This window comes from Schistocerca piceifrons, chromosome 2, assembly GCF_021461385.2.
Source record: "Schistocerca piceifrons isolate TAMUIC-IGC-003096 chromosome 2, iqSchPice1.1, whole genome shotgun sequence".
NCBI classification, from domain to species: domain Eukaryota; kingdom Metazoa; phylum Arthropoda; class Insecta; order Orthoptera; family Acrididae; genus Schistocerca; species Schistocerca piceifrons.
In genome coordinates this window covers 908,388,653-908,408,401 of record NC_060139.1, presented here as the reverse complement: position 1 = coordinate 908,408,401, position 19,749 = coordinate 908,388,653, and the positions used below count along the sequence as shown (strand labels likewise).

The following is a 19,749-nucleotide window of genomic DNA, read 5'->3' as shown; positions in this document are numbered from 1 at the left end:
ACAAGAGCGATTCCGAATTTCCATGAATATTGCATTGATTACTTGTATAGATATTGTGAACTGGACTATCGATTCGGTAAATGGACAAGGCACATAATTTATGGCAAAAACTTAGAAGCAAAGTTCAAGGGCTAAATATTTAGTAGAGCTTTTTGAAGGATATTCTTGAAATCGCTGCACAAATAATATTCTTATTACTGCATCATACTGTCGAATAAAGGTACATAAAACATAAAAGCTTTTGTTTTATTGTTACGTCACCTATGCCAGATAACGTCTAAGTTTTACATAAAAATGTTAGAACTATTTTCCAGTGCCACATGTGCCTATGTGCTACATTTAACGTTTTGAGATACTGGAATTATTAACAGACTCATAAGGGCGGCGTTGAACTTGTTTCGAAGCTAACAAAAATCTCGAGTTTATCACAGAACGCAGTCTAGTAATACTTCTCCGCGGAGAAATTAGAAGCTTTTCTACATATTTGATTGTATTGTTTAATTTCTTCAGTTGTGATGATAACTGCTATCATGTTTCGGCACAACTGGGAGCAACTGAGTAGTAAATATCTATATGTTTCTCATCGATGTAGAGGCCTTCAGTAATCAAAACCAGTTGGACGGATGATTATGTCATGGATCTGAAACAAAAATAAAATTTTTTGATTAAAACTAATTGAAATAACAGAGAGCGTATAAATCTGAAGGAAGATGAAGACAATTTGGTTCAAGTTAATTCCTGACACGTCAGTTTACACAGAAGAACTGTGCTACAATTGAAAACCTCTAAAGGAGCATGTGTCCTCAAGAAACAAAACCATCCCCCAATCAGTATCAAACATTACCACTAAAGTGTCTTGTCTATTACGTTTAAAAACAGCTGTGTTAGACATGTCTGGATTCGAAAATATTAATAACATGAGCGTTTAAAGTGATAATGATACTTGGATAATGCAAGGAACTCTAAAAGCAAAGAATTGAGAAATCTCACTGTATAAATGGATCTTCATTCTAGAGCCATACAGCAATAAAGGTAAATTTTCCTCATACCCGTCAAGTTAAGCTCTCAGTAGCTGCTATCATCGTCTTAGACAGCAGAATTACATCGGTGAAAATTTATCATGTTTGTGTTGAACGTGCCTTAAACGTAAAAATTTTACACGATACAACAATATACTTTCATGACATACATTGGTAAGTTGATTATCTGAAGAAAGTAACAGTATTGGCACGTGGGACACGAGATTTTTGTTCTGTATACTAACGGCAAACAAGCTGTGGCGTAGTGGAAAAAGAGATGGAACGGGTTTGGACCAACCAGACACAAGAACTAGGGTCATACGTAATTAATAAACCAATACACCTACCTCTAATAACCGAGCAAGTGTCTAATTAAAGATTTATATTATGCTTGTTAATAATAACGGATTTTCTGAGGAAATATCACGGTACATTAGCGATTCTCTCTCACAACAAGTGCTCACAACACTCTCGTAACTGCACTCTCTCGTGAGCAGCGCGTGGCGGTAAATTATGCTACAACTATGTGTAACAATAATCAGTTCCAGTTTAAGGCCCTAGCGATATGAGCTACAGCTTGGGTTGTCAGAGGTGCCACAATTATGAGATTTCTGTTCGCGTCGTATAACAATTGATAGCTACCGCTTGAAGCGGGAATCTGAGTTGGGCACCAGGGGTGCCCACGTACAAGGTTTGTATTTATTGCTTGTCACACTTAGTAGCAGAAACTGCTGACATGGGTGAAAGTGAACGAGTGAAACGGGGGCGGGGGGGGGGGGGGGGGGCGTAAATGATAAGCCGCTTGTGTCGAAAATGTTCTCGAACCGGCTCTGCCATTAATCTATGGAAAGCAAACCGACGATTGCAACACTCTGTATTAAGGATCCGGCAGACAAAAAAATTGAAGAGCTGGTAAATTTCATTCAAAGGCAATGAATAATGCAATCACAACAATAACTAAGAATGCGTGAAAGCTAAAACATAAATACGTTCCAAAGAATAAACGGGCTTAACAGATGGTCAAAGAGGCAGACGGATAAAAAAATGATAAAAAAATATTTGTTCGTTTTGTATGATTACAAATTAACAATTTTTGGATTTTTTTCCCTTTACCTTTACTTTGAAATGTTGGATCGTTCCGTATTACTTCATTCAAGGTTAACGGGAAGTATCCTACAGGTGATGAGTGGGTTTTTGGGTGTCACAATATGTGACGTAATTCTTTTGATGGTTTTGAAGTATACGCTTAAAATGTTTACGCTGCCGGCGGACTATGGACCTTAACATGTGACATAAATCTGAACGTGATACGTCTACCCTTTCCAGAGGAAAAGGGTTCTTAACAGTCGGACAGACAGACAGACAGATGGACAACAAAGAGATCGTATAGGGCCTAAAGATTCCGTTTCTACAGATTGAGGCTCGGAACCCTAAAAACAGCAGCAATTTTCAACCAAAAGAGAAGACAGCACAAAATAAACAAAGCGTTGCAGTCCAATATGTTTATTAAACACATTAGCCAAACTATAAAAAGAACTACTATGCAGTAAACTGCAATAACATACAAAACTTTGTCCATGTGAAGGAAACACAATCTAGATTCAGAAAAGGCAAATCCGCAGAATACGTTATGAATCAAGTGACCAACACATCAGACGAGAAGTACGTAATCAGAACAAAGACAGACATAGTCAGGGCTTATGATAACCTCTTGTGCCTTACCTTGTTGTCTACAATGGGACACATAAAAAGACCAAGAAACCCCCACATCACTTCCCGGTCCTTCAGTAATATTCTGCAGAAAAGGTAGCTAAATCGGTTTGTCCGTAGAGGATGACATAAAACAACTAAGTACAGGAGAGTGGTCGAAAAACATTTAACTAAAGAACATTCAAAGGGCTCTGTATTAGGAGCAGAGTTCTGAGACATTATCCTGGAAAGTCAGTTACAGATAGTAAGTGAACTACTGTAAACAGGACGATGCATCACACACTCTGACGAGCTAATGATAGTAATAACTTGCAGCTGTAGACCAGAGTTAGAAGAAAATATTCTGTTTGTAGTGACACCACTTCCGGCTTCGCATTCAGGAAACGAATTAGAAACAGCAACAATTATATTAGTATGTATTGTTCTCAAACTGTCATGGACAGGAAATCCAACTACAAGGAAAGAAAGTAACAGTTGGATTAAGAGACGCATTGTGACAAAAGATTTGGAGTCGCAGACTGATGAGAAGCTACTTTTTCATGAATATACAGGGTGTGTCAAAAAATGTATACACACTTTGAACTGTCATAGACAATTTATTTCCCGTTCTACAAGGTTAAATATCTGTGAGAAAGTTATGTTATGTTTTTTCAACAGGTGGCAGCAGTGGCAAGGAAGTAACTGCAACATGGCGGACGTGCGTTTGAGCTTTGAAGCGAGGAAGCAGATAATTAAGTAGTACTGGAAGTTGGAGAATGTAGCTGCGGTTCGAAGACAGTGGAGCAGTGAGTATGGTACAGGACCACCTTCAAGGTTAACAATTACACGTCTACGAGACAAATTCTAAATTCGTGGAACAGTGTGTGATGTGCATAAAGGTCTATTAGGGCGACGTCGTACAGCTACAAGTGATGATTCCACAACTGTGGTCTCGGAACTGTTTCATCGTTCGCCTCAAAAATCTTCAAGGCAAGCGGCACGTGAGAGTAATGTAAGTGCTAGTAGTGTGTTATGCATTCTGAAGAAAGGCAAGTTTCGTGTGTACATTCCAAGGCTGGTGCAACAGCTAAGTGGCGACGATCCAGATCGAAGGTTAGAATTTTGTGAATGGGTTCAGGAGATGGTGAGATGTGAACTGGGACTTATGGGTAGCATAATTTGGTCGGACGAAGCGCAATTCAAACTCAATGGAACTGTCAATAGGCACAATTGTGTGCACTGGGCTGAAGATAGTCCTCACGTTACAGTTGAAAAGGCTGTGAATTTGTCTGGTGTAAATGTGTGGTGTGGTTTGTCTGCAAGGGGACTCATTGGGCCTTTCCGCTTTGAAGGTACTGTTACCAGAGAAACGTACCTAACAGTGCTTGCTGACTCCATATTCCCTGCCATTCGTGCATTATACGGTAATGATGAGTTTTATTTCCAACAAGATGGCGCCCCGCCGCACTATCATAGGGACGTACGAGCATACCTGGATCACAATGTGCCAGGCCAGTGGTTAGGATGCAGGGGACCATTCGAGTTTCCTGCACGCTCTTCAGACCTCACGCCACTGGATTTCTTCTTATGGGGCACAGTAAAAGATGAGTTGTAAAATGTAAACCACGTAACCTGGACACACTTCGGAATGAGATTCAGGTGGTGTGCGCAGAAATCTCATTGGACACTTTGGCACGATGTACGGAATCAGTGGTGACTCGTACTCAGAAATGTATTGATGCTGAAGCCCACCAGTTTGAACATTAATCACATTTGAAAAGTACATTTATTTTTCCAATTGGACTTTAAGCTTTCCATTTCCAGAAATTTAACATTGTAGAACGGGAATTAAATTTTCTATGACGCTCCAAAGTGTGTATACATTTTTTTGACGCACCCTGTATTGAGACATCGAGCCTGGAATCAAGTAGGAATTACGAGAGTACGGTCGTCAAAAAGATCTAACGCATCTGACTGAATCACACTTACTGGTTACAGACGAAAGCACACACAGAGCTGAACTGTCTGCCTCAGCAGAGAGTGCTCCAGTTTGTACACACACAGAAAGCGCCGGTCGCGCGAAACTCAGTTTGTCCTTTTCTCGCAAGATATCCTGCGAACCATGGATTAAGGGCAACAGGAAGTTTCCACAATCCTAGCTTTTCGGAAAGCGTTTTGCACAGTGCCTCACTGCAGGCTCTTAGCGAAGGTCCGAGCATACAGAATAGCTTCTTAGATACTTGAGTTTCTCGAAGCGTTTTTAAACAATAGAGCCCAGTACGTTGTCCTGGGCGGCGAGTATACGCTAGAGACAAGGGTCTCGTCAGGATAAGATCTTTCTTGTCCTTCATATACAAAAACTTTCTGACGGATAGGGTAAGTACTAATCTGCGACTGTTTGCTGATGACACTGTAGTGTTTGGGAATGTGTAGTTGTTGGGTGACTGTAGGAGGAGTTTCTATTTGGTGTGATGAATGGCAAGTTTCTCTAAATGTGGAACAATATAAGTTGATGGAGATGAGTAAAAAAAAAATAATTCCGTAATGCTGAATACATAATTAGTAGTGTGCTGCTTGACACAGGCACGTCGATTAAATATCCAGGTGTAACGCTGCAAAGCGATATGAAATGGACAGCACTCCCCGAGTGCTTGAGGTCCCCTCCATAGTGTATTAAAGGAAGATACCGAACTAATTCAGAGGCGGGCTGCTAGATTTGTTACCGGGAGGTTCGAACGACACGCAATTATTACGCAGATGTTTCGGAAACCGAAATGAGGGTCCCTGGAGGGAAGGCGACTTTCTTTTAGAAGAACACTAGTTAGAAAATTTAGAGAACGGGTATTTCAAGCTGACTGCAGAACGATTTTACTGTCGCCAACGTTTATTTCACGTAAGGACCAGGATGATAACATAAGAGAAATTAGGGCTCGTACAGGGCATATAAAAATTCATTTTTCGCTCGCTCTGTTTGCCAGTGGAACTATAAATGATATGACTAGTTGTGGTGTAGGGTGCCCTCCGCCACGGACCGTACGGTGCCTTGCAGAGATGTAGAACATGAGTTCAGCCTTTCTCTGATCTTACTCAATCTGCATATTACGCAATCAGCGAAGGAAACCAAGCAGAAATTCGAAAAGGGGACCAGAAATTCAGAGAGAAGAATTAAAAACTTTGAGTTCTGGCGATGACATTGTAATTTTATCAGAGACGGCGAAGGACTTGCAAGAGTAGTTGAACGAATTTGGTTAGCATCTTGAAAACAGTAAAACAAGGATAATGGGAACGCAGTCGAATTAAATCGGCCGATGTTGATAGAATTAGATTAGGAAATGAGACATTAAAAGTGATCAGTGAGTTATGCTATTTGGGCAATAAAATAACTGTAAACTATCGAAGTAGGCAGTATAGAGATTGTAAATAGGAAGAAAAGCGTTTCCGAGAAGGAGAAATTTTTTAACATGGAACATAAATTTATGTGTTAAGAAGTTTTTTCTGAAAGTATTTCTCTGGAGGGTCCCTTGTACGAAGTGAAACGTGGACGATGAACAGTTCACACAAGAAGGGAACAGAATCTTTTGAAATACACTGACGCAAAAAATATCACGACACCAATAATGAGTTGTGCGACATAAAAGGAAGTTGGTAGGCGTGTTTCTGAAAGATGATGTCTGTTTAAATTTCGTGCCACTCGCTAGTAGCGCCACTACGAGGACGCCAGTCAGGTTTGCTTTAAATACGCTCTCTAACAGTCGTGAGCGTTATTTACCTTTGGGATTTGACGTGATGAGTTGATGTTAGTGAAGAACGCCTTTAAGGCCATAAAGACGCCATTAGCTGCGCCTCATTGAGTTTGGACGAGGTCGTGTAATAGGACTTCGAGAAGTTGGATGTTCCTTATGCGATATTGCAGAGAGGCTTGGCAGGAATATCGCCACTGTATACGATTGCTGTCAGCGGAGGACACGAAAATGTCGCAAGAAGACTAGACTCAGGATGGCCACGTGACACTACCGAGATTGAAGACAATGCATCATGGTCGGGGTATGGCCCTTGTGTGTCTAAGTGCATCTGCAGCAGCAATCTGAGGAGTTGTTGGCAACACAGTGCCACAGCGAACTGTTACAAAACGGATACTTCAATGACATCTCCGAGCCAGATGCCCTGTAGCATGCATTTTACTGACCCCAAGCAAATGGAGTTTGTGACTTCACTTCTGTCAAGAGAGAGCTCACTGGAGGGCAGGGTGGAGGTCTGTTGTGTTTTCGGAATAAAGTTGGATCTGCCTCGGTGCCAGTGATGACCATGTGATGATTAGATGGAGACAAGTTGAAGGTCTGCAACAAACCTGTCTGAGTGCTAGATACGCTGGACCTATACCTGGAGGTATGGTTTGGGGTGCGACTTCGTATGACAGTAGGAGCACTCTCGTGGTTATCCCACGCACCCTGACTGCGAAATTGTTCGTCATATGGTGATTCGACCTGTTGTACTGCCATTCATGGAGAGCGGAGAGCGTTCCGGGGAGGGGGGGGGGGGGTATTTTCCAACAGGATAACGCTTACCTACATAGCGCTGTTGTAACCCAATATGCTCTACAGGGTGTCGACACATTGCCTTGGCGTGTCTGGTCACCAGATCTGTCTCCAAACGAGTACGTATGGGGCATTATCGGACGACAACTCAAACGTCCACCACAAACACCATTAACCGACACCGACCCTGTACTGACCGACCAAGTGCAGAACCTGACATTTGGCACCTTTGCAACACAATGCATGCTCGTTTGCATGCTTGCGTTCAACATTCTTGCACTTACACCGGTTATGTAACAGCATTTCACATTTGCAATGCCTTATCTCACGCTTACATTAATCTGTAATCTCTAATGCTAACCACTTACATGGTTACCTGGACAAATGTATTCCCGACATTTGATTACTCTGTATTAATTATTTCTTGGTAATGCAATTTTTTCCATTAGTGAATGTGATACAAAAAAGGTGATAATTGGAAGAGTGGATCGAATAACTAAGTTAAAGTCGTATGAACGACTGGCTGGGAGACCCCGAAGGGCCCGTTCATCCTCCTTATTGGCAAGATTTTTCCCATCCTTCACACCCACAGACGCATTGGGTTCGCGAAGTGTGTGCTGTGTGCAGAAGTGTATCTGTTAACTGTAGATGACTCTAATGTGTGTGTGTGTGTGTGTGTGTGTGTGTGTGTGTGTGTGTGTGTGTGTGTAGTGTTATGTTTGTGTTGGAGAGAAGGGAGAGTGTGGCTCCCAGTGCCGGCACTTAGCTTACTACTCTCGGAACACCAAGGGGACCCGAACTTAATGTCACCATCTGACGGGCGTGCCACCATCAAGCATGTCGAATGCCCTCACTTCATGAGACTCTGCGGAGGGGTATAAATTTTAACCCAGGGCATTGGGGCAGAAACTTTATGCCATCACCTCTCCTCCTGCTGACCGAATACTTGCAGTGAAAAATTCATCCACCACCAGGATTCGAACTGGTTTACTTCCGAGTCGAGCGCTACCGCAAAAGCGTGCGTTAGTGACTATTTTTTCGTCATTGTTCTCGTCATTCGGTCTGGGCGGACGTCACATGACACATCTTCAAGTTCATCGCTGAACACTTCACTCACTTTGTTTATTACCGAAGGCAGCCGGCCCTCTGACCGAACACGCTGAGCTACCGTGCCGGTGACCATGGCTATGGAGGTGGGCTATCGACTAACTAATGAGTAAGTACAGAATCGAATCGGGGAAGAGAGAAATTTACTTCATTAAAAGAAGGAATCAGTTGAAGGTACATATCCTTAGGTATCTAAGAATCGTCATTGTGGTAAAGGAAGGAAATGTGATAGGAGGGAGACAATGGTTTGAATACAGTAAGCAAATTGAAATGGATGTAGGTTTCAGTAGAAAAGTGGGGTGGCCCTCAACTACGTACCCTCGGTCTCAGAGTCTCAGAGTTGAAATATTAAAAGTTTTGGCTGGTTTCGTTGTCTAGGGGCTGGGATACGTAGTTGCCACATTGCAAGCCAAATACAGCTGAGTCTACAGTGAACAATATGAATATACACTTTGCGAATTTTGAATGTATAGAAATTTATAAATTAAAGATTGCAATTAAATAAAATCTGCAGGTATTATTTTAACAACTTTAAATGATGAGTGCGATAGCAGAAGTACCTTGAAGAGTGCCGTTTATTATTTCAAAAGACTTATTGGTGTCGATGGTCCAGCAATTAAATAAAATATAAGTTGAATAACAGGGAAACAATAGATTCCTACTTCACGTAATTAGTTATGAACACCGGCCAGTGCAGCCGAGCGGTTCTAGGCGCTTCAGTCTGGAGCCGCGCGACCGCACCGGACGCAGGTTCGAATCCTGACTCGGGCATGGATGTGTGTGATGTCCTTAGGTTAGTTAGGTTTAATTAGTTCTAAGTTCTAGGGGACTGATGACCTCAGATGTTAGGTCCCATAGTGCTCAGAGTCATTTGAACCAATTAGTTATGAACAACAACATAGCTCGCGAGATATTCACTTCTAAACGCATACTACGTCTTCACCGCAGAAGCCACAGAACTCTCACAAGTGCAAGTCGACACTACGAAATATTTCTATTTCCCGCGACCACGCGCAAACCGCTCAACAGTCTCCAAGTCTTTCCTGTGACCGTCCATCGCGCCTTCCCCTCCAGCACTCCCCGTGTACTGTGCGACCGTCCGTCACGCCGTTCTGTTCAGTATTATCCCTCCATTGACTTCGGTACTCGCCTACCGAAGTAAAGAGCGCTGTGATTGGCTGGGACGCTCCCGTCGTGTCTCCAAGCCAACGCACACTCACAAACACATTGAAACATATACGAAATACTGGATTTACATTTAAATAAGTTTAAATTAAATAAATATTCCTACGGCTGGACCATAAACAAGCTCTAATACACATTATTAAATACATAAACCAATTAAATAAACATATAACAAAGGAATAGAAGCCAAGTAGGCCAGTAGCCTAATGTCTGTGTTTTCTAAAACATAGTAAATATTTGACTAATTTCATCATGAATAGCATCTATCGGATATAAACAGAGACATAGACGAATAAATATATATAAAAGCATGCTGCTAGCGTTTTTTCGTGTAACTGTGGACTACATATGGCCTGACGCGATCGATAGTAATCAGCCACTTTGAGCTCCAATAACTCAAGCACTATTCAAGTTAAATGTCTGTAATTAATACCAATTTAGGTTTACACAGATAGCTTTCTAAAGACATGTCCATTGGCAAAATCGGATGAACCGTTTAGATTTTGGAAATTAGTTGCTGGGTGTTAATTGTATAACTTACAGTCAGATACTAAACTTTAAACTAATAAATATATTGAAACTCTGATTATACCATCAGAATCACCATGCAAATAACAGTAATGTACATGTTTCTTTTTGAGGTATCATGATTCCTTTGGCTACTGTTAATTTCTAGATGAACTGTGGAATTTCTGCCATTATGGTTTCACAAAGTCCGCCATCTTTGGCACTGCCGGCATACAAATCTCCTTCATCGACACAAAGCACAGTCCTTGACACTGCGTCAACATGGAATTCCCAGTCATGCAGTCGCCCTGGACCACACGCTGGGGCTACCCCTCTTGCTCTGGCTAACGTTCGCCACCACGTGGTTACTGACTAGCCCTGGCTGCTCGAGCGGCCCGTGCGGCCACGCCAGCTCCGAACTTAGAATATTTTCAGGGCGCCACAACTCGCCCGTTACCTCACAAGTAGCTTGTTCAGGAATGACTAGCTTGAAGAGCTGCATCGAACCAGTGTTCAGACCAAAGGCTACAACAGCAATACTCTGAGTTTCTGATTAGCGTTATAAAACTACTGTAGGCTACTATAGACTGTCATAAGTAAGCATAGGCTAAGCCCGCCCAGCTAGCCAGGCGAGAATGTGTCATGGTCCCCGGCACGATTCTGCCCGGCAGATCAGTGTAGGGGTCCGGTGTGCTGGTCAGCCTGTGTATGGTTTTTAAGCCAGTTTTCCATCTACCTCGGCGAAAGCGGGCTGGTTCTCCATATTCTGCCTCAGTTACACTATGTCGGCGATTGCTGCGCAAACACTGTCTCCACGTACGCGTACACCAACATTGCTCTACCATGCAAACATTTGGGGTTACACTCGTCTGGTATGAGACGTTCCCTGGGGAGGCCAACTGGGGGCTGAACCACAGAGTAACCCTAGTTTCTCTGTGGGGCAGCATAGAGGTGGGTGGCCCGCTGTGGCCTGTGGTGGGGTTTGATCCACTGAGGGCTGCAGTGGGACGAAGCCTCTCCGTTGTTTCTAGGTCCCCGGCTTAATACACAATACACAAGCGGAGGCTACGGTAGCCTTCCTAGTAGCGTTTGTCAGTTAAGGTCGTATCCGCTTTAACTGAGCGTTAGGCGTGTTGCATACCTATCGGGTGTTACCACATAATGTTCGCTTTCTCTACGTTTGCGATCGGTGTCTTACTAGATTCCCCTGAAAACTGGAAACTGTGTGCGGACTAGAAACTGAGTGTGGTTATATAAAGGGCTGGGTAACCTATGGAACATTTTTGTTTTCCATACTTATCCTCCTGTCTGCTACTTAAAAGTAAACAGTATCTGTAGCAAATTTGAAACTGGTTTTATTCGAACATAATTGACTTTTAACGTAAAACATAGGGATGTTGTAGTAAAAATAAATAAAATAATACAGATTTATCATACAACGCTATAAAACGCAATGTCCTCAACACAAAGGTACAAAAAGGATCAAATTTCGCTTCAATATTTCGTCGAACTTTAAAACATGTTTCTGTTACAACTTTTGCATTTATCGATAGTAACAGGAAGCTCCTGCCTTTGATCATGATTAAGAATATTCTTTTGAGTACAAAATTGTGTAAACTGAACTCATGGCACATTATGAGCTTTGTGTAGATACGAGCCCTATTCCTGACATTCGATTGAGCCTATTGTAAATCTCGTTATAAAAGATGTACTTACCTGTACACGAGGGTGCTGGGACAGCATGTAAACAACAGCACCTGCAACGTCTTCGGGTTCCATGCAGGGGTACATATCGTATACCGCCTCCGTTACGCCTGCTTTCTTCGCGAGCTCCGTTCTGGTAAATCCTGGAGAAACCTCCTGTGAGGACAAAAATTCGAGTAAAAAATTATGTTTTTAGTACTCAAAGTTCCAGACTTAGAAACTCAGATCTAAATACTGAATGCAGGTCGAATTGCCAGTCATAGTCCCGGAAAGCGATAGCATAGTTAAGCGTCATAAAAATATCCAACTACGTAACTAGAAAATTGAAAATGCTGACAGAAAAATGAACAGTTGTAAAAACATCGAATTGTTGTAAAAACGTCGAATTTTAAGTTACTAAAATTTCCTCTTAACACTGGAAAAAAGTATATATATATATATATATATATATATATATATATATATATATATATATATATATATATATATAAGGGTGTTACAAAAGGTACGGCCAAACTTTCAGGAAACATTCCTCACACACAAATAAGAAAAGATGTTATGTGGACATATGTCCGGAAACGCTTAATTTCCATGTTAGAGCTCATTTTAGTTTCGTCAGTATGTACTGCACTTCCTTGATTCACCGCCAGTTGGCCCAATTGAAGGAAGGTAATGTTGACTTCGGTGCCTGTGTTGACATGCGACTCATTGCTCTACAGTACTAGCATCAAGCACATCAGTACGTAGCATCAACAGGTTAGTGTTCATCACGAACGTGGATTTGCAGTCAGTGCAATGTTTACAAATGCGGAGTTGGCAGATGCCCATTTGATGTATGGATTAGCACGGGGCAATAGCCGTGGCGCGGTAAGTTTGTATCGAGACAGATTTCCAGAACGAAGGTGACCCGACAGGAAGATGTTCGAAGCAATTGATCGGCTTCTTAGGGAGCACGGAACATTCCAGCCTATGACTCGCGACTGGGGAAGACCTAGAACGACGAGGACACCTGCAATAGACGAGGCAATTCTTCGTGCAGTTGACGATAACCCTAATGTCAGCGCCAGAGAAGTTGCTGCTGTACAAGGTAACGTTGACCACGTCACTGTATGGAGAGTGCTACGGGTGAACCAGTTGTTTCCGTACCATGTACAGCGTGTGCAGGCGCTATCAGCAGCTGATTGGCCTCCACGGGTATCCATCTGCGAATGGTTCATCCAACAATGTGTCAATCCTCATTTCAGTGCAAATGTTCTCTTTACGGATGAGACTTCATTCCAATGTGATCAAATTGTAAATTTTCACAATCAACATGTGTGGGCTGACGAGAATCCGCACGCAATTGTGCAATCACGTCATCAACACAGATTTTCTGTGAACGTTTCGGCAGGCATTGTTGGTGATTCTTGATTGGGCCCCATGTTCTTCCACCTACGCTCAATGGAGCACGTTATCATGATTTCATACGGGATGCTCTACCTGATTTAAGTGTCAGGAAGTCGTTTCTGAAAGTATTTGTATGGAGTGTAGCTATGTATGGAAGTGAAACATGGACGATAAATAGTTTGGACAAGAAGAGAATAGAAGCTTTCGAAATGTGGTGCTACAGAAGAATGCTGAAGATTAGATGGGTAGATCACATAACTAATGAGGAGGTATTGAATAGAGTTGGGGAGAAGAGGAGTTTGTGGCACAACTCGACAAGAAGAAGAGACCGGTTGGTAGGACATGTTTTGAGGCATCAAGGGATCACAAATTTAGCATTGGAGGGCAGCCGTGGAGGGTAAAAATCGTAGAGGGAACCAAGAGATGAATACATTAAGCAGATTCAGAAGGATGTAGATTGCAGTAAGTACTGGGAGACGAAGAAGCTTGCACAGGATAGAGTAGCATGGAGAGCTGCATCAAACCAGTCTCAGGACTGAAGACCACAACAACAACAAATCTATCTGTGCTGCTAGAACATGTGCCTTTACAAGTACGACAGAACATGTGGTTCATGCACGATGGAGCTCCTGCACATTTCAGTCGAAGTGTTCGTACGCTTCTCAACAACAGATTCGGTAACCTATGGATTGGTAGAAGCGGACCAATTCCATGGCCTCCACGCGCTCCTGACCTCAACCCTCTTGACTTTCATTTATGGGTGCATTTGAAAGCTCTTGTCTGCGCAACCCCAGTACCAAATGTAGAGACTCTTAGTGCTCGTATTGTGGACGACTGTGATACAATACGCCATTCTCCAGGGCTGCATCAGCGCATCAGGGAGTCCATGCGACGGAGGGTGGATGCATGTATCCTCGCTAACGGAGAACATTTTGAACATTTCCTGTAACAAACTGTTTGAAGTCACGCTGGTACGTTCTGTTGCTGTGTGTTTCCATTCCATGATTAATGTGATTTGAAGAGAAGTAATAAAATGAGCTCTAACATGGAAAGTAAGCGTTTCCGGATACATGTCCACATAACATATTTTCTTTCTTTGTGCGTGAGGAATGTTTCCTGAAAGTTTGGCCGTACCTTTTTGTAACACCCTATATATATATATATATATATATATAACTTCCTGGCAGATTAAAACTGTATGCCAGACCAAGACTCGAACTCGGGACCTTTATCTTTCGCGCGCAAGTGTTCATATATTTGTTCAGCATAAAGAGAAAAGTGTATTATTCGCAAACTACATATGATCCACTTTATACCACGTAAGCACACAAGTAGCAAACATGATTATCGACACATATTTTTAAATTTGATGGACTCTATAAAACTGCCACAGAAAGAAATGAGAAAGATTTTTTTTTCCCTTTTGGGGTGTGACGTGCTTGAGACATACAACAATGTAACGAGCTTATCGTCCTGAAGTTCAGATTGTCATCAAAACTGTTGCATGCGGTTGACAGAGAAAGTATGATGTAAACATAAGGCAACATTGATCCCTTATATTTTTAGCTTTGAGTTGCGAAAACTTTTTAAGAAAAGAACTTGAGAAAGGAAGCAATGATCGTCGGAAAGCTACAATATCCGTTTACTTTATTCATTTACCAGTTTCTATAGCATTTGCGTCATCTTGTCCTTGTTACATTCGGCATGGAATTTGCAAGTCGTGTCTTAGAACGCTCATCTGTACTTCTTAAAATAATGTTCATTGCCTTTTGGAAACTAAGACTCAGTTGTGGTGAGTGGAGGGATTCGGGAAGCGTGTGTGATGTATGTTTTTTGATCTATAATTCTGATTTCACACCATCTTCATACTACAATTACAACAATTCAGTGCACTTACATCACATGGGCGAAACGGATTTTCTATTCGAATTTAAGCACCCACATTATTCCACACACTTAGTACCACATATGTAAGACACCACACATCAGAGAAACATCATAAATGGATAGTCTTAGGTGACATACTACTAGAAGTGGTAAAATGTTGCATTTATGAGTAGACTGTGCCCACTATGGTTAATAGTCCAATTCAGTAAGCGCTTCTGCACTGAATGTGCATCGCTTAATACAGATTCTGTGTGCACCTGCTTTCATGTTGAGAGAACTCACAGTTAGCATTATACTCATTAGGCCACGACTTGGAACATCCAAACATTCCCTCACAAATCATTTTCTTCTGCAAACAGACATGTAAATCGTTTAGTAGTCGAAGGAATGAATTTCACAGTTAATTAGGATGTAAGGTATTAATGTGATTAGGAACTTACACCGACTCGAATCTTGCTTTTTCTGGCGACGAGATCTTTCCGGAGGCCCTCTAGTAGCGTCTTGACAGCCTGCTTGCTGGCGCAGTACATTGCTACGCCGCTCTGATTTGGTGTAATGTGTCCCCATATGCTGTGAACACGAAAAATATAATTTTTAAGTCACAAATACAAACAGTATCATCGACTGAAAAATGTCCATAATATTTGTGTCCAAAGTACTGGAAGTGATTAAACTTTTTCTAATATTATCTTGCAACGCATGATGAGATCTCAACCTGGGTGCAATTATCGCTTCGTCACAGGCAAGAAAGCAGCTACGAAAAATCACTTGATCGATTTGACATTGACGCCCTTTCTCAGATAGTTTCAGTTGCTCCAGTTGTTCTTCACCTGTCCTATACGCGGCAACTCATCAACTGGTTGTATGGATACGTATGATTACTTGAGGTCAGCTCTACCAATGAGAGGCTGGCCGTAATGACAACAGTTAGCGTCCGTTGCCTACGGGTAGTGTCCCTGACTAGTAATCAGGGAAGCTACAGGATTCTAAGCCTCCCACTGCTTAATTGTTGAATACAAGTCATCAGCAATAACGGCCGAATACTTCTGGTGTAAGGACACTCGTTCTGCTAAAAGCAATGACATATAGGGCGGAGGAGCAAATAGTTTCAGAGCAATGTCTTGCCCTTGGAGGCGAAAAAATCTTCAACGGCCAACGGCGTCAGGACACAGAAGGCAATGGAAACCACTGCATTAAGTATGCTTAATGTGATTCCACTGGACATGTGGACTGTAATTGGAAAACGTATAATGATAATTTAGCCAAAAGATTCCGGATCAGGCCTCCATTTGGATATCCGGAAGGCGGAAGGGGACTGCCAAGGGGACGGTAACCATGACAAAAACACCATCGAAAAGAAATCATTCTATAAGTCTGAGTGTGGAATGTTAGAAGTTTTAATTTGGAAGGAAAGCTAGAAAACCTGAAAAGGGAAACAGAAAGGCTCGGGCTTGATATAGTACAAATCACAGAAGTAAAATGGAAAGAAGACCATGATTTCAGGTCAAGCGAATATAGCAGCACTGAAAAATGGCATAATAGAAGTAGTATTCTTTAAGGGTAGGAAGGTAAAGTAGAGAGCGTTTTACTGTGAACAATTCGGTGATTAGGGCTGTTCTCATCAGAATCTACAGCAAACGAACGCCAACAACAATAGTTCAAGTTCACATGCAGAAGTCTCCAGCAGAGGACGAAGCGACAGACAAAGTACACCTGCCTAATGTCGTGTAGCGCAGGAGTGCAGCAACACGATGTGGCATGGACTTCACTAATGTCTGAAGTAGTGCTGGTGGGAGCTGACACCATGAATCCTGGATGGCTGTCCATAAATCCGTACGAGTACGAGGGGGTGGAGATCTCTTCTGAACAGCACGTTGCAAGGCAGCCCAGATATGCTCAATCTCGTTCATGTCTGGGGAGTTTGGTGGCCAGCGGAAGTGTTTAATCTCAGAATGTTTCTGGAGCCACCCTGTAGCAATTCTGGACGTGTGGGGTGTCGCATTGTCGTGCTGAAATGGTCTAAGTCCGTCGGAATGCACAATGGACATGAATGGATGCAGGTGATCAGACAGGATGCTTACGTACGTTTCACCTGTCAGAGTCGTATCAACACGTATCAGGGGTCCCATATCACCCCAACTGCACGCGCCCGATACCATTACAGAGCCTCCACCAGCTGGAACAGTCCCCTGCTAACATGCAGGGTCCATGGACTCATGAGGTTGTCTTCATACCTGTACATGTCCATCCTCTCGATACAGTTTGAAACTAGACTCGTCCGACCGGGCAACATGTTTCCAGTCATAAACAGTCCAGTGTCGATGTTGACAGGGCCAGGCGAGGCGTAAAACTTTGTGTCGTGCGGTCATCAAGGTTACACGAGTGGGCCTTCGGCTCCGAAAGCCCATATCTACGATGTTTCGTTGAATGGTTCGCATGCTAAGATTTTTTGATGGCCCAGCATTGAAATCTGCAGCATTTTGCGGAAGGGTTGCACTTCTGTCAAGCTGAACGATTCTCTTCAGTCGTCGTTGGTGCCATTCTTGCAATATCTTTTTTCGGCGGCAGCGATGTCGGTGATTTGGTGTTTTACTGGATTTCTGATATTCACGGTACACTCGTGAAATGGTCGTACTGAAAAATCCCCACTTCATCGCTACTTCGGAGATGCTGTGTCCCATCACTCGTGCGCCGACTATAACACCACGTTCAAACTCACTTAAATCTTGATAACCTGCCATTGTAGCAGCAGTAACCGATCTCACAACTGCGCCAGACACTTGTTGTCTTATATAGACAATGCCGACCGCAGCGCCGTATTCTGCCTGTTTACATGTCTCTGTATTTGAATATGCATGCCTATACCAATTTTTTCGCGTTTAAATGTAGATGAGGACACTGGACGGGTAATACAGTATGTAATCGGAGATGAAATTCTAATAATACTGCGGAACCGGAAAGCTATAGTTGGGTATGGAGTAGACGACAGAGTTAAGCGAAAATATGGGCTTGGTTGTAGGAATGAGAGAGGAAAAAGAATAGCTGAGTCCTGTAATAAATATCAGTTAGTAACAGTAAATACGCTAGTCAAATATCACAAGACCAGGAAGTATAACTGGAAAAGGCAAGGAGACAAAGGATGATTTCAGCGGGATTACATCAGGCTCAGATAGAGATCCCGAAATAACAGACTGTATTGGGACGCATATCTACGAACAGACATAGACTCAGATCACAATTTAGCATCAAGAGTAAGTTGAAGTTTACGAGAGCCGTCCTTAAGAAGCAATGTGGAAAAAAGAGCGATACTAATGTACTGAGGAATGGAGAGATGTATTTGAAGTTCTCTAAGACTGCAGAGAGTATGATTATGAATACCACAGTAAACAGTTCAACTGAAGAGGAATGGACATCTCTAAACAGTTGGACAGACAAATATAGGCACAAGGAAGGTAACCGCGAAGAAATACTTCCGTTGATCGACAAAAGAAGGAAATTAAAAAGTGTACAAGGATAGACAGCAATTCAGCAATATAAGTCACTTAGGAATGAAATAAAAAGGAAGCGTAGGACGAAAAGGTGCAGAAAAAGTCTCAAGAAATTGGAAAAGAAATGGTCGTCTGAAGGACTGATACGGCATATACTCTAACAAGCCAAAACATTATGACTACTGCCCACCGCGACGTTGAATGCCGCATGGTGGCGTTCACATGTTGACCCAACAACATCGTAAATTATAATTGCAGTGGGCACGGAACCTTCGGGACTCAACCGTCGATCAATAGAAACGTATCGGATCTACCAGTGAATTACATTTTTGCTACACTAAGTCGCTGGTCATCTCTACACACGCCCTCATCGACGTAAACAGCGGCTCTAAACGTACAGCGTGCCACGGACGTAGGCTGGTGGGGGCAGAGTTATGCTCTGTGCGCTTGCCTAGGACCTGTGGTAGTAATCAAAGACACGCTGACAGCTGCGAGCCACTTGCAACCCTTCACTCTTGATTCTTCCCCAACGGCAATGTCATCCTTCAGCAGTATAAGCATCCGTGTATCGGAACCAGAACCGTGTTACAGTGGTTTGAGGACCAGTATAGTGTTCTCAAGTTGGAGCCTCGGTGACGAAATTCGCCTCATGTAAATTCTTTGGAACCCATCTGGGTCGCTATCGGGCGCCACCAAAGCGTACACAAATCAGCACCCCGTTATTTACGCGAATTACTTGAACTGTGCGTAGACATCTTTTGCCACATACTTCCACAAACCTACCAACAAACTGTCGGATCCCCGGTACGCAGAATCAGTGATGTATTTCGTTCCAAAGACAGACAAACAAGATATTAAACAGCTGATCATAATGTTTTGGTTCATCGATCTAGAACAGCCAAAGCAGTTTTATTTATTTATTTAACCTGGCAAGATTAGGGCCATCAGGCCCTCTCTTACATGTAACCAGGCATTCTACTTATTTTACATTCATATGTTTTAGTAGGCATGTTAAACTACATCTAGTACAAAAAGTGAAATAAACAATTACAAAGGCACACCTGGAAAATACATACATATAGAGTTTATATTCATAGATCATAAGTACTGTTATAATTAGACATTATTGAAGAGACAGATTTTAGATAGGAGTGCTAGCAGCAGGGAGTTTGAGGGAGACTGATGGTGAAGGGAGGAGAAGAATAGAGAGACATGATAAAACATAATTAAGGAAATATAAAG

The 19,749-nt window shown here is 42.4% G+C and overlaps 1 protein-coding gene across 1 annotated transcript in view; it reads right to left on the bottom strand.

Annotated features, from left to right (window-relative positions):
- Positions 1–228: 228 nt before the first annotated feature.
- LOC124777522 (dehydrogenase/reductase SDR family member 11-like) overlaps positions 229–19,749 on the bottom strand; it is a 41,725-nt gene continuing 22,204 nt past the window's right edge. The window contains exons 4-6 of the mRNA XM_047252969.1: positions 15,460–15,589; positions 11,759–11,902; positions 229–640 (exon numbers count right to left, since the gene is read on the bottom strand). Coding sequence (XP_047108925.1) covers positions 599–640; positions 11,759–11,902; positions 15,460–15,589 — 316 coding nt within the window. The 3' untranslated portion in view covers positions 229–598. The remainder of the gene's footprint in view (positions 641–11,758; positions 11,903–15,459; positions 15,590–19,749) is intronic.